Raw genomic sequence first — 12,187 nt, 5'->3', positions numbered from 1 at the left:
TCTCACACTGCTTTCTCCACAGGCTTTGAGACAGAGACACCAAAACTGCAGGAGGTAAAATCCATCCTAAATTGATAGTGACAGATGATTTAAATATGTAAAATAACCACTCATTTCTCCAGAGAGACAGGTGGGCAAAACATCCACATCTAATACTTCAAACTTCTGCAGTGGTCTCAGGGGAAAGACACCAAAATGCTACAAAAAAGTGCATCAAAAGAAAGTAAGAAGTGACTTAACTAAATCTGTACCCTCCCTGCCTCGTTATGGAAATCTTTAGTTTGGGTTGACTAGCACCAACTTTGACTTATTTTATGAGAACTGTTAGGGTCTTAAGCAGACATTGCTTACTCCTGAGCTGGTTAAAGCATTACTGAGCAAAAGGATTATTTACTGACTCAGGAAGCAGCAGGTACCAAAGCAGATGCACTGGTGAGGTTCCTGCTTTGGTACATTTCACCTCACCAACAGCTACAGAGCTACTACTGCTACAGGATTTTTTCCTTCTACATCCCAAAAAGGTAGTGGTTTGCTATCCAGATCTAGTTCTCTTGCTTTTAGGGGATTACAAAACAGCTCCTCACTGTTATTTTCCTCTATTTTGGCTCAATTTGCAGTCTTCCAAGAAAATGAACCCAGCAAAAATTACTAGTCATATTACTCTCCAACAAGTGAGGAGATCTGGAAACCCAGACCAGGGTGGGCCAGAATGGTGAACTAGGATTCTGGACATGTGCTCATTTCTTGCTGTGCTGCCTCTGTATCAGCCCTCAGCAGCACTGAATGCAGACACGATGCATCTGCAATGGCTTTGTCCTGCTGCTGAGAACAGAAAGGGACCAATGGGGCCTTTCCAGTTCCTTATTTGTTGTAGGATACTTTGACAGCATTTCTGAGGATGGTATTCTCCAACAAGCAAGGGTCAGCAGCCTCCCAGCTGTCCCCTCTCCCAGCACAGAACTCACTCCAATTCCACTTAAACAATGGCTCTCAAACAACCACAGAGCCACCAGCCCCTGCTCCGAAAAGAAAACTTTACTAATAGCTGAAACTGAAGTTGAGCAACAGATGATAACGATAGGAGTATTGCTCTGCATCGCTGTTATATAAGCAGTTTGGAATTTTAAAATATATATATTGCTGCCCATATATCCTTTAAGATTATTCAAAAGGACAATTAAAAAAAGACTGATTTAGTACTGAATGAAAAGAGCTGGACATTTATAGAAAGCATTTATCTGGAGTAATTTTAGTCTATGTCCTCCTCCACATCTGAGTTCTGCAAAGGCTGTCAGACACATAGTAAAAGGTATGTCCTTCAAGGAGGGCCACTTACTCCACACGTCTCATTCTGCATTTGCATGGGGTTAGCCTTTGGCTCCATGTCTTGCCTTTTTTGGTTCTGCTTCAGTTGGTTTAAAGAAGGTTTTGTCTGTGCAGCTCCAACAGTTTTGCTCGTCCACTGGTCCACCAGCTTGTGCAGGTCATCTGTGAACGTCCCTTTCTTGTTGTTACTGTTGTTGGCCTGAACCTGCAGCGTCGACTGCGGGAGGGGCTCAGGACACGTCACCAGGCTGTTGGTCGAGGATCCTGGAAAATCACACAGAGAGCTGAGATGGTGTCTCTGCCTTACCCCTGCAGCTCAAACCCCTTCTCACCTACTGCCACTCCAGTGGTGGCTTTTCGGATTTCTAACCCTCCCCCTCCTGGCTGCAGAACACCTTTGCTTAAAGAAATGGTCCAAGTCCAGTGGGTTTGCATTTTCTATCACATCATGTTACCTTGGCTACTAATTTGTCTTGGGTGAAATTAGGGACAGGGAGTGAAGCCAGGAATGCAGCCCCATAAAGCTGACATCCCATACAACATCTCCTCAGGCACTACCATGAGGAAGAGGGAGGTGGGATGTATTGCTAACATTGCAAGCATTTATAAAATTAATTTACCATTTATTTCACTTGCCTAAGTTTACTGTCCTCCTGGAAAAATGTTATTGTCACAGAGGTTACAGGCAGGGCTGGTTCCTGCTCCTCTGGGAGCCCACCACCTCTCTCGATGATGCCAGGACCATTCACATGGCTATTTGTGTATTTTGGGGGAAAACCCCATTAGGACCACGAAAGTATAGAAGAGAGAGGAGAGAGGCTGTAGTGGGCAGGGTGACTGTTTGAGACAAAGATAGAGAACTTTTGGTATAGATAAAAGCAGTCAGGAAGAGTACTGATAGACATTTAATTATGTATGTTCACTTCTTTCTAGAAGAACTAGTAAAAAAAAAAATCTGCCCTTTTTCTGCTTAGTGACTACAAGTCTGACACAGCAAGCTCAGCAGGGGACTGCAACTGAAGGAGTCTGAATTTGACCTAAACAGAAAATGTAAAGTAACTTCTCAGCTAACATACTTGAGACAGCTAAAGATTGGAAATAAAGACCATCTCTCCAAGCAAAAAGTTCATAGAACTGTAGTAAAATGATTGTATAAGCAAACATGAACATGGAATATTTTCTCTGTTAATCAGTTACCAGCCAATGAAACCAAGTACACTAATTAGTCCTACAGTTATATAAAGTACATTAATAACCTTTAAATGATCATGCATTCAACCTGCAATGTCACTTCTAAGTGAATACTGCTCAATTCCTTTTCCTTCACTTGGGGTAAAAGTGAGAAAAGTAAGGATTTTTAGAAGAAAGCTCTTCAATTGGTGTTTAATATTTCATGCAGCTCAAGGGGGCTGGAGTGGTTTTAAGCTATCAATTCCTCCAGCAGAGAACTGCAGTCATATAGAGGTGTGTATTTCAGAGACAGACACTGGACCCAGTTCCCTGGCCGCATGCGTGCACGGTCTCACACACAGAACACCACGACTCTCTTGCAGCATGCAAGGTTCCCAAAACATCACAGCACATGCATTACTCTCAAAGTATCACAATTTATAGTCTAGCTTCTGGTAAGTGCATCAGCTCTAGTTATTAAACAATTAGCTTTTAGTAAAAAACAATAATAAAAAGCAAAGAACATCCCATGCCATGAAGGAAATACTGAGAAACAAAAACGGGATAGTTACTACTACTGTGATCTTTGCCTAGACATAGTCGTTTCAAGGTGGACCCTACAAGGTAAAACAATACAAGACACACAGAATTAGGTAAGACTAAACACAACAAATCAGACGGACAAGCTTCTGTACTTTTAAGCAATCAGAAAGTAGTTATTATGCAAGAAAGGACAGACAAAGTCAGCAGTTCAGGTGAGTAAAGGAAGCCTAAATAACTGGACAGCTCAAACCTTTCTTAATGTGCAGCCATTCAAAAGCTTTGGGAAGTACCACAACATGCCAAAAGCAAGGGCTCATGACTTAAAGACGCATTTGTTTGGGTTTTTTTGGTTGGTTGGTTTTAATTTTTTTTAAATTGTTTTAATTTCTTTTTTTTTCCCCAAATTGCCTTGGCTTCCTAATACAAGGTTTTGATTTGTTTCCTATTAATGCAGGAAATAATGTCAATTTAGTTTGTGATTGGAGGCCAAAAATGCTTTCAGGAACAAGTCAAGCTAGTCTGGCTGCAAAGACAAACCATAAAACAACCCTAAAAATCTTGTTTTACAAGTCCAAAAAGATACATTGTTCTGCAGGTCTGAGGCCAATTGTTTCCAAATAGTTTATTTGTAGGATTTGTGTCTAAATGTGAAACTCTGAACTTCAATTGAATGGAACTGTGAATGAGTTTCCCTTATGCTTTGTCCAAGTGCAGAAAAATAATCCATCAGGGTAGCCAAGTTTTAATTTAACTAAACTACTTGTTTTTTTCATTATTGTCTTGTTCCATCATTCATCATGATTTTACAGTCTGTTGCTAGATAGCAGAGTGCCAGAAGTGTGCCGAGACCCCAACTCGACTGTCAGATCTTGCCAGACATTGGCACCTTTGCTATTTGGGTGCCAAAATTTCCTGAAAGGTATTTTGGACTTGATAAGAAGAATATTGTTATGGGATGGGGGGAGATGAGTGTCTGACATGGGCTATGGTGGGTTCATTGGGAAGAAGCACTTGAAACCATGAACAAAATCAGACTGGGGCAAAAAAGTAAGATAGAGGATGATGTGCTTTTTCTCTAGAGTAAACAGTGGTGTAACGTTTTGTTACTGTGCCAGAAATGCAGCTTTAAACTCAGAGATTGCAGGTCCAGGCTGACACAGGCCCTGAATGAGTCTTCAGAGGAGAAGGAAGCGATTTCAGTCAGAGACTGAGGAAGAGAAAGTAAAGAAACGAGGGAGGGAGGAAGTAAGGGAGAAGAGATGTTTGTGCTTATATATGGGTGGCATGAGGAACAGAGGACTGCTCTGAAAGAATTTCTTATTATTTCATATAGTTCATATGGATTTCTATCTGAGGAAATCAGAAGGACGTGACTACAACAACACAAGCATGACCAAGTTCAGTTCTCATTTCAAAGCCCAGATAGCAAACACAGTCACATTCACAACTCAACCATCTGTCTTGTATTCTTTTATCTTTTGCTCTCTTTTCCCTCGGATATACCTTACCTTGCCTATCCCAAAGTAAGCTACCAATTCCCGCAACGGAAACAAGTGCCCACGACGGCAGTGGCCACAGCAGCAATCCTAGAGGCTATTTCCTGCAGCAACAGGCACTTCTTAGCACAACAGGAATGCAAATGGAAAGCACCTGCCCGCGAGAAATAAAAGCAGGCAGCTGACTGCAGTACGTGCTCAAATGTGTGTAAAATCACCTTCATTGCCGACCCCTCTGCTTCCTGCACAGCCAGGCACAGGTTTCCCAGCACCTCAGGTGCCAAACCCGACCTGGGGAGGTGACAGAAGTGGCAATACTCAACACACTCACGAAACACCTGCATGAGGGGCTCCAGCTCTGAGGAAAATATCACAGGAGAGTCAGGCACCGAGAAGAGAGCTGCTCCTTCTGGCAGCATCACTCCAGTGTGGGGCTTGGGAGATGGGAAACATTCCCTAAGCGGTGAGACTGCCTCAAGCAGGGACTGACAGTTATCAGCCATGGTTGGTTATGAACTGAAATTCAATTAAAAATTCACTTTGTAAATCTAATTCACCCAATTAATTGTATTACTGCTAAAATTAACATGTTTAAGAACAGTAAAGTTAAGGAGATGAATCATAATTAAGATTTAATGTAAGACTGTGAAAGTTCAGCAGAGCATTTTACCTCCAATTCCAGATCTCTTATCTGAGGAATTAAATAGCCATTATACAGAACAGAAAAAATCCACTGTCCCATATTTGCACTAACAGCTGCCAAAAAGCTGGAAAGCTACAAAAAATGGAAATGGCAATAAACTGCTAGACCATTTCCATAATTGCATATGCATATACAGTATATGAATTGCTACAAACCCGGCAAAAAATTGCATTACACAAGATTCCAAGCCTAAGCCAAACGGAGCTTTGAAAATTCCACTCACAATCAGTGAAAAGTCTTCCCTAAGGCACCCTTGCAGTTTAGCCCAGGAAAAATTATGCAAAATAATTTTTTCAGGATAAAATTATGCCAAAGCCCATCAAAAATATTTTATTTCATGAAACATACAAAAGTGAAGTCAATGTTGGACATGGATCAAAATGTCCTGCAGAACACTGTGAAAGTGTTCAAGTCTGATGGATCTTGTAACCAGAGCAAGATCCTTGTGATACTGTTTTTAATCCATCTGAACATTTATTTTTAAAGTTGCCAACTTTTCTGCCAGCGCAGCAGGTCTCCCGCTGGCATATCCCACCTTGCCAAAGGGCTGGTTTTCCTTAACCAAACACACAGATTTGGAGCATTTCTGAAAATGCAGCACAGTGTTTCCCAACAGCTCTCAAACAAAAAAAAAATACCAGGGAAACCTTGACTAATGGAATAGACCCAGGACTCCATACTGTCTGGAGGTGCCACCGAGCTGCTGGCACTGGGTAGTCATGTCCCAGCCCTGTACAACTGCACAGAGGATGGAATCCTACCTGCAATGGTTTGGGTTGGAAGGGATTTAAAGCCCATCCAGTTCCATCCCCTGCCATGGCCATGAGCATGGACATCTTCCACTATCTAAAGTGCTCCAAGCCCCATCCAGCCTGTCCTGGGACACTTCCAGGCATGGGCTATGGATGCAAACATGTTTAGCACTTAATGCAAATGCTTGGCTTTGCCTGCCTGCTGGGTACACTGATGTTTCTTGCAGAGGGAAAGGAAGATGAGCCAGCTGGTATTGCCAACATCATCACCTTCAAATAACAGAATCAAAGGATGGTTTACGTTGGAAGACCTTAAAAGCACATCCTTTTCCAAACCCCTGCCATGGGCAGGGACACCTTCCACTAGACCAGGCTGCTCCAAGCTCCATCCAACCTGGCCTTCCTCGAGCACTGTTTTTCCTGAGGCTCCAGACACAGCTGCTCTGGATCCCAGCTCCACAGAACATCCTACTGTCCGTCCTGCCCGCCGCTGTCCCAACCCCAGCCACCCTGGGGAAGGACAGGAATGCACACATCCCCCTGCTGGGCTCACAGGAAAACAAGCTGGAATAGCCTCCTGCCCCACCAAACCCTGCCCACAGCTCAGCCATGGGGACCTGCCAAACTCCCCAGGTGAGAGGCACCTCAGGTGAGAGGCTCCTCTGGCAGCCAAGCTGTGCTCTCAGGACTGGGACCCTCAGGGGTGACCCAGGGTTGCAGTGTCACATTAAGTGCCTGAACTGCACCCATCTCCTGGTGTGACTCAGGGATGAGGGATGCCAAACCTCCCCCTGTACACACCCAGACCCTGAGAGAGCACATGGGCTGAGAACAGAAAGCAATTAGTCATGCTGAGTTATTTAAGCATGAGGAAACTTCACGATTCAAAGGATTTACATATTCCCTTGGTTTCATTCACAACATCCATGCACCCAAACATTTTTAATTCACTGGTTTTTATTGCCAGACCTTTTGCATCCTACTGAATAGTAATTCCATGGAAGATTAATGAAGCATCTTCTGGGAATTACATGTGCAGAAGAAGAAATTACTGTGGCCACTATAACACCAAACAGGAATATTTGGGAGCTGAGAATTCTCCTCAGGTTCTCAAGAAAAAAATCCCTAAATGCAGAATTGTCTCATGACATCACCAGTCATGAAAAGCTTACATGATAATAAATTCTGTAAACGTCAGTCACCTGAGTGTTTGTGCTTTCAGGGAGCTCAAACAAAAAAGTTTTGAGATTATTTCTTAAAATACTGTTTATTCATAAAATTAGGAGGAGTGTATTGGAGTGGTCTTGCGCTTTTGACATGACCCATTTGGATAGTAATGAGCAGTGCAGAACTCCAAGGGGAGATCTGATACTCCTGTAAACCCACAGTTATTTAACCAAACACTTTCTCAAAAATGTTATCAGCCCTTCTAAGGTTATATGTAAGTGGCCTATAGTACCTGTTCAGCACAACATATCTTTATTGTACAAGCAAAATCTGTTTGCCTAAAAAGCAGCATCTATAATCGGATAAAAAAGTCTGATTTTTTCATTAAGTAGCTTGATATTGTTTGGTAGAATTGCCAATTACTTTATAAGTCAGACAAGTAGGGTACAAATAGAAGGTGCACAGTTATTTGAGATAAAACTCCTGGATCCTAACAATCCATTTCCAAGTATCATCTGAATATCTGATATTGCTTTTTACTTATTTATGCTTTGATGAACTGCTAATTGACTTCATCTCCGAGGTCACATAAGGTCATAAGAAAATAAACTGAGTCAAGTGCTTCAGCCAGATCAGCTTACACAAAAAGTTGATGGGACTCTCCCTTAGAGTAACCAGATCTTCCTGCATCTTATGATTCCATTAAAAAATCGCTCACTTAAAGTAATTAAAGAGACTGCATGGGGAAAAGCCCACCTGGGACAGAGATTTGAAAAGAACTAGCTGGAGCACTGTTGTCTCAGCATTTCCACATGCAAAGAGCGGGGAAAAAATTAAAGAAAATAGAGTGGATATAAACAGTACTGTATATCGAGTTAATACAGCCCTTGTATGGAAGTTATACCCTCCAGTGACCTTCTAGAATTGTATCAGCTTGCTACATGCATGTCTTCAGAGTCCAAACATGTGTGAAAGAGACCATTCGTCTACAGAAGGATGGATTTCGTTTTGTTGTCGCTGGAACCGGACAGCAGACATGTATATTTGCCACATTGCAAATAAAATTACTTCAACAGAAATCACATAAAGTACAAAAGCTTTGATAACTCCAGGGTAAAATTTACCATCAGGCTATATATAATAAATGATGAGATCTTCCACACATGCTTTTGGTGCCCAGGCATGAGCCAAAAGCAGTGCAAAAAAAGCTTTCACATGAAAAATTAATATAAATAAGGTGTGTTCATGATGATTACTTAAAAGAAAGAGAAAAAGAAAGAAAAGATGGTTGAGAAAAAGGGGCATCCTGCCAAACATATTAGAGATATAAATCATGGAATTGGAAAAAGGGGGTAAAAGAAAGATGGACTGTGATAAAATACAAAAGAACAAATACAAACAGATGGACAAAGACACAGGTCCACTGAGGAATCTGGTACGAGGTTTGCTACTAGATTTATAGGTCACTCTCTCAGACGTTTGGTGGAAAACCGTCCAGCCTGTAAATGAATATAAAGGGAAGAAAACAAAGACACTTATAAAGTACAAGTAGCTGTGATCAGATGTCCTAAACCATCAGTCAAATCAGCTTTGTTAGTTAAACCTCCACATCTCCCCCTTAACTTTGCCAAAGAGGAGCAAGTTCACTGACCATACACAAAGGATGCAATAACAGCAGAAGAGGACAGATAGATATTTTGTAGATTAGTTTGGCAGGATGTGCAATGAGAGGAAGGTATTTTAATCATCATTGGAACTTCCCATATGCATGGCAACAAGATCAGTCAAAGCCTATGATGGGGGCAATACACAGAGGTCTCAGAACTGGGGTCATGGGAGCACAGTACTGTGCCTGGGACTCCAAAATTATGCAAAAAGTGAACCCCTCATAGAAAGGAAATATAACTTGGTCCCCGGGTTTGGTTTTCTTTTAATTTCATTTTTATTTTCTCTCATGCCCAAGACAGTTTGGTAGTTTATAATGAGGAACTTGGGGTCTACTGGAATCAAGGGGCTAAAAAAACGAAACAAAGCAAATGCTCTCCAAGCCTTTTGTATCTTCTTTGTTTTCCATCCCTTTTTTCTCAGGAATCTGTAAGGCAGACTCCAGAGAAGGTATTAAGGATAAAGCCACTGCTGGCAAAGCTGAAAGGTATTTCTCTCCTAAGAATTAGGGATGTCTTGGGGCATGCCTTCTCGAGTGCTGGTAACACTCGGCAAGATACTTAAATTTTGCTCTTCTGACAATACTGCGATGCTCTTTTTAAAGACAAGCCAGTAATTTGGATTGCCAAAGGTTCACATTCCTCTATCACTCCTAAAAAGTTCCAGCCTAAGGGAAGGGAACTAATTTTAGCACGTGCTGGAAGAGACACAGAACAGGCAGCAGGAAGAATCACCTTGGCCAGAGCCTGCATTGGCGTCGGCTGCGTCGGGGCCCAGGCCGGAGCAGATGTCGGAGGACAGAGAGGCTTTGACAGAGCAAGGCTGCTGGGTCTGCACAGCCTTGCCCAGGGCGGGCGCTGCGCCGGGAGGCACCGCGGCGGCTTCGGGGAAACCCGGCTGCGAGTTACTGCTTTCTCTGTGGGGCGAGTCTTTAGAGTCTGAAAGGTTACCTGAAAGAGCAAACAAACACAACACATGCAATGGCAAAAGCTAGGAAAACTCTGAATAAAAAATCCCTGCCTAAAAATCCGTATCTTGACCCCAAGAGGAACAGCTGTTCACCATTCTGATGCACTGGATGGAGTACCAGAAAATGACCCACATCTCCTATCACTGAGCCTGTTTCTCCAAGCAGCTCCTGGAGCAGGTTTGATTTTTACAGTTTCTCCTCTGTGTTTTCAGAAGCCTCAGAAGGAGCACTGCTGGAATGAAGAGAGAGCTGCTGAGGTGCTGAGGAGGAGGATGAACACACAGAATGACAAAGCAGGACACAGAGATCTGCTCTCCCACACCAAAGGTGAAATTAAGCAAATGGAGAAGAATAAAAGTTGCAGCAAAGATACAAGGAACTTTTTGTTTATAGCTATTTGAGTATAATTGTCATTGCCACTTTCAGATTCTTCTGCAGATAAATTCATGTAACACATGATTGGAAAAGTATTTTGGTTTTTAAGCCGCTTTACCTGAGATATTTGTGTAGACAAAAGTACAGATAGAGACATTTATCTAGGTATCTACAGATAAGTATCAATACATAACTATCTAGATAGATGTAGAAGTACAGACAGTATCCAACACTGCTTCAGTCCCTGTGGGCCAGAACACTCAGCCTCAAGATGGGCCACAGAACTTATTGCCTCTGAATATATTTGTTTTTCCCAACTCAGCTGAAATCCTTAGCTAAAAGCAAAATCCTCCTCAACACCTTGTCTATAAAGATTGATGCAACAAAATTCAAAGGGGCCCTATGATGCAGTGATATTGAAAACAAGAGCCACCAGGTTTGAAATAAGGGGTGAATGCTGGAAATGCTGCTGCTCCCCCAAATAACAGCACAAACTAAGGTGAAGAAAAATTATGCATATTCTATTCTACATTTTGCTGAAGAAATAGGTACTGGGTTTTATCAATATTTCCCAGGTAAATTTTATTTTTGTATTTTTGCAAGAGATAAAAAATCAGGACTGCAGTGCTGTGTGAAAATCTCACATTACTTCAGGTGGTCAAAGCATCCACCACAGTTTTGTAAATGCTTTTACCTCCCATCCTTTGGGGGAGCAAATGGAATCCTATCTTTTATATATGGCATCTTGGAGGAAAAAGGAAACAAGATACAGCACCTAGTCAATACAGCATAACAGCATCTAAGAAGTGAATACAAACATCAGTAAAATGCATTTAAAGAATGGAGGAGATGTAACCAGGCTGTTTTCCAAATTAAAGTGGAATATTATTCCTCTACCAAGGACTGTGGGCAATGCAGAGCAGGCAGGTATGGCTTGCCACCGGGACCTGGGACAAGCCTGTCCAAAAGCATGCCAGCTTAAAACCAACAAACATTCCATCCTTTCCAGCAGTCCCAGACATTACACAGCACAGCCACAACTGACACAAGCAACAGGCAAAGGGAAGCACCCAGTGTACCTACTTGTGCTTGATGTTCCACTCCTGAGCTGCTGGACCAGAGGGTTTAAGAGCTTTCCACCTTTCAGTTTGTTTTTGCTGGTTCTTCGGCGCCGGCTGCTTGGTGGGGCAGAGTGAAGGAAGCCCAGGTTGGGAGGAAGGGGTTTCCCCAGGCGAATATACAGTGCCTCTATCTCGTTCTTCTGCTGCGTCTGCAGCTCAGCAATCTCTTTCATATGCCTAAAAAAATAAAAGGACTGTGCTAGCAATGTATTTGATAAAGCACCATATCCTGACAGTGTAATTAATTGTAAAAGAAAAAACAAAACAATTGTTGGTTATAAAACAATCAGCTGCTCATCCCTAAGTATGCAAAACTACAACAATCTATCTGCGGTGACTCCCCATCCCTGGAAGGGGGAGTCTCTGGCTCCAAGGCCAGGTTGGATTGGGCTTGGAGCAACCTTACATAATAGAAAGTGTCCCTGCCTATGGCAGCATTTGGAATGATTTTTAAGGTCCTTTCCAACCCAAAACAGTCTGGGATTCTATGAGTTATTTTTCTAACTGGAACTGGCAGATAAGGCGATGCCCAGCAGGAAGGTGGGGGAAGGTCCTGGCATTGCCTGATTTGCCCAGAACCAGTTTACTCCTTACAGTTCTGCTCATCCTAAGCTTAGCTGCTGCTAAGGTACAGTAACACAAGCTTCCCTTATATCACTTGCAACTCAACATACTTTTCTCTCAGGTTCTGCAACTCTTTCTTCATATCAGCATCTTCAAACTCTGAGTCATTGTCACTGCTCATGTAGGACGACTGTGAGTGGAAGGACGTGATGTTGATTGTAGGAATCTTCGCACCTTGCCCGTTGGGTGACTCCGGGCCAGGGGAGCCACCTTTGGCAGACCTCTGTAGAAAAGCAGCTGCTTTTTTGATTAAGTCCGTGGCTGTGCTGCTGCTG

At 42.6% G+C, this 12,187-nt stretch overlaps 1 protein-coding gene across 1 annotated transcript in view; it reads right to left on the bottom strand.

Annotated features, from left to right (window-relative positions):
- The window catches only part of WNK2 (WNK lysine deficient protein kinase 2), a gene marked incomplete at its 5' end in the record, with an annotated part of 95,736 nt that overhangs the window by 14,469 nt on the left and 69,080 nt on the right, over nt 1–12,187 (bottom strand). The window contains 6 exon segments of the mRNA XM_031063513.1: nt 1,337–1,590; nt 3,069–3,113; nt 8,558–8,656; nt 9,557–9,772; nt 11,251–11,465; nt 11,963–12,187. The exon segment at nt 11,963–12,187 is cut by the window's right edge and continues 45 nt beyond it. Of these exon segments, the coding sequence (XP_030919373.1) occupies nt 1,337–1,590; nt 3,069–3,113; nt 8,558–8,656; nt 9,557–9,772; nt 11,251–11,465; nt 11,963–12,187 (1,054 nt within the window).

The sequence above is a fragment of the Geospiza fortis genome, unplaced genomic scaffold (genome assembly GCF_000277835.1).
Source record: "Geospiza fortis unplaced genomic scaffold, GeoFor_1.0 scaffold394, whole genome shotgun sequence".
Taxonomy (NCBI): domain Eukaryota; kingdom Metazoa; phylum Chordata; class Aves; order Passeriformes; family Thraupidae; genus Geospiza; species Geospiza fortis.
This window is presented reverse-complemented; position numbering and strand designations above follow the sequence as displayed.